General features: G+C 35.4%; 1 protein-coding gene across 1 annotated transcript; it reads right to left on the reverse strand.

Annotated features, from left to right (window-relative positions):
• Positions 1-934: 934 nt before the first annotated feature.
• Positions 935-2,251, reverse strand: LOC141708802 (berberine bridge enzyme-like 25). The gene has a single exon (XM_074512592.1). It carries the CDS (start codon positions 2,249-2,251, stop codon positions 935-937), a length of 1,317 nt encoding a protein of 438 aa, XP_074368693.1.
• Positions 2,252-3,017: the final 766 nt, after the last annotated feature.

A 3,017-nucleotide genomic window follows, 5' to 3' on the forward strand; every position in this document is an offset into this window, starting at 1 on the left:
AACGTGTCGGTAGAAAATGAAATGCACAAAACCTACTGCGGTAGTGCGGTAGAAAATACTTTGTTTAAAACGACATCGTTTTATGAGTGACAAACTTGCTGGAAAAATGACGTGAAAAAGTGGTTCCACCTTAAGCCATTTCCTACCACCATCAGTAAGAAATGACTTGAATTTCCTACCGAGTACGGAATTGGTAGGAAAAGATCCTTTAACTTAAAAATCGCTAGAAAATGGTTGATAGGAAATGTTCGATAGAAAAAGGGTGTTTTTTTAGTGAGTACAAATTACTCATTTACCTATTATCGGACACGCCGAATTATAAGGATTTGCCGTTATAAATTTATGAGTCAATTTGAATGGTAAAATTTATCGAATACATTGGTATAAAAATTCTGATTGATTTAAACAAAAAAAGGATCAAAGTTTACGGTAAACATAAATTCGTGGACAAAGATGTACGTTTTTTTTTAAAACAATTATGTCTGTACGGTTTTTTTTTTTAAAAAAATTGTTTTCATTTCACAAAACTTCAAGCGCTAATATCTTTGACCCTACGAAAGACATAAATTTTCAGTATACTAAGACGATGTGTACAAGTATAAATATTTCTAGAGCTATTGAAATATGCAAGCATAACAAGCAAGCCAATATAGACTTTATTTTCAATAATGTTAGTTGGTTTGAATCCATTATGGCAATGTGTTGGCATATGATACAAGAAAGGTAATTTTTCTGCTCTAGACATCTCATTTTTCATGTGTAACAAGCACTTGTACAACAACATTCTAAGTAACTTTGTGTTCTTGTTCCAACAAGAGCCAAATGTAAAATGTATCCAGCAATTATGCTGTCACATTTTACATGAAAACATCAAAAACTTACTATTCTTGAACAAGATAAGTATTGTTATTATTCATATGCATGTCGTTTAAATTCAAAGAGGAGGAATACTTTGCTCATGCCGGAAAAAATTATCTGGATCAACCATAGACTTCACTGCAACCAATCTGTCGAAGTTATGCTTGAAATATTTTTTGCCCCATGCACTTGCTTGTTCATAGCTTGTTCGACCATATTGATTGTTGACTCCTAAATCAAGATCGTTATAATTAACATACGCGGTTTGAAATGGATTGGAATAAGGAATCAGATAATTGTACAAGTTTCTGATCCATCTCAATGATTTCGCGACATCTCCATCAGTGCTCACTCTCATGTATACCATGTACAATGTTCCTGCTCGATGAGGGAATGGAATTGCAGACTCAGGAATCTCATCCATCATTCCTCCATATGACGTGAATCGAATATTTGATGTTGGTGGATCTGTTTGGAGAAGAAGCTGCCACATTCCATTTAAATCAGCCCTTGAGATTGGAATTTCTACAAATGTCGACTTGGCTTTAAATGGAATAGTATATGAAGATCTACCGAGAAGTTCAGTTGGAGAACCGTAGGGATTAAAAAATGAAGACGCCAGTAGTATTTGGATATAAGTCACTTCTAAGCAATTTTCTTGTTTTAAACCTAATTCAGGGAAGCTCTCAGACATCATTGCAACAAGTTCGTCTCGTGGTCCAAGAAACGTTCCATAAAATCGAATGTTCACTGTTTTGGCACCTTCATTCGATCTGGAACCTGACTCGAGTACTGTTCTGATACGCGGATTAGGCTTATTTTTCCAATGAGGAAATGCTCCGACTCTGAGATCAACATCTCTGGGAAGTACAGGTGCAATAAATTGCCACCTATACAAAACCTCGCTGCCATTTTCTTCCAACAATCTCTCCACTTGAAAACTTGTTACTTTTTCGGGGACATAAACCAGCCTTAACTTCCACGAAAGTATCACCCCAAAACTTGAAGCCCCGCCTCCTCTGATTGCCCAAAAAAGATCTTCTCCCATTGATTGTCTATCCAAAATTCTGCAATTAGCATCGATGAGACGAGCATCGATCACATTATCAGCAGCAAGCCCGTATTTTCGTCTTAAATGGCCATATCCCCCACCACTAATAAGTCCTGTTACACCAACAGTGTACCAAACACCACCTGGAAATGTAAGCGTTGTGCTTTTTTCAGCAATCCTGTAGTAAAGTTCGCCTAAGGTTGCTCCGGATTGCACCCATGCAGTGGCTTCCACAGCATCAACAACGATCGAACGATAGTTATTCATGTCAAGTAACACGAAAGGGACTTTCGAGACGTAAGAAAGTCCCTCGTAGTCATGTCCTCCTCCTCGGATCCTCATTTGAATGTCATTTTTTTTGGAGCAGTAAACGAGTGTTTGGATTTGAGAATCTTGTACCGGTGTAACAATGGCTAGAGGTTTAGGAGTGGTAGATGTTGCGTAACGAAGGTTACTTATGGAAGAATGTAATATCGAATTGTAAGAAGAGTTTTGTGGAGTGTGCATAACTTGGGAAATAGGGGCTGAGTTTGGAGATAAACGAGCAAGGCATTCAAAAAATTGTTGGTAAGAATTAGATGAGTTTTGTGAAGTTACTAATGAATGGATTAAGAAGAAAAAAACTAATGCAAGTTGAATGTTAGTTGAGATTTTCATTGTTGTTTGATACTTGAAGTTGAGGAGTCTTTGTAGTTGAGACATTTATATTATGCTTTTAAATTATAAAGCAGCCTAACTAGAAATAATCACATTCAAGTAGGACCAATTCCAGCATATTCTAAGCTTCTTTTTTTTTTTCTAAATAACGTCCATTTTATCTTTTACTTCTTGGTCAATTAATCTTCTCTTCTATATATTTTTATATATTTATACTAAATTATAATAACCGAAATGGGGTATAATTTGTAATTTAGTTAACCCCTATTTTAATAATCCCTCATCATAGTCATTAGATCTTACTCGATTAGAACCCTTAGAATTAAATACAAAAAACATAAGCAACCAAAGTTTCTATGTTCGAATTCCCTCAACAACATATTAAATCAAATATTTGTATTATTATTTCTAAAATTACAAACAAAGGTACATGGTTCAACTTTTATCAACA

Source organism: Apium graveolens, chromosome 1, assembly GCF_009905375.1.
Source record: "Apium graveolens cultivar Ventura chromosome 1, ASM990537v1, whole genome shotgun sequence".
Classification (NCBI taxonomy): Eukaryota; Viridiplantae; Streptophyta; class Magnoliopsida; order Apiales; family Apiaceae; genus Apium; species Apium graveolens.

What these genes read in the sequence shown, in the direction of transcription:
- LOC141708802 (XM_074512592.1), bottom strand. Translation starts at nt 2,251, where the DNA reads ATGAGGATCCGAGGAGGAGGACATGACTACGAGGGACTTTCTTACGTC.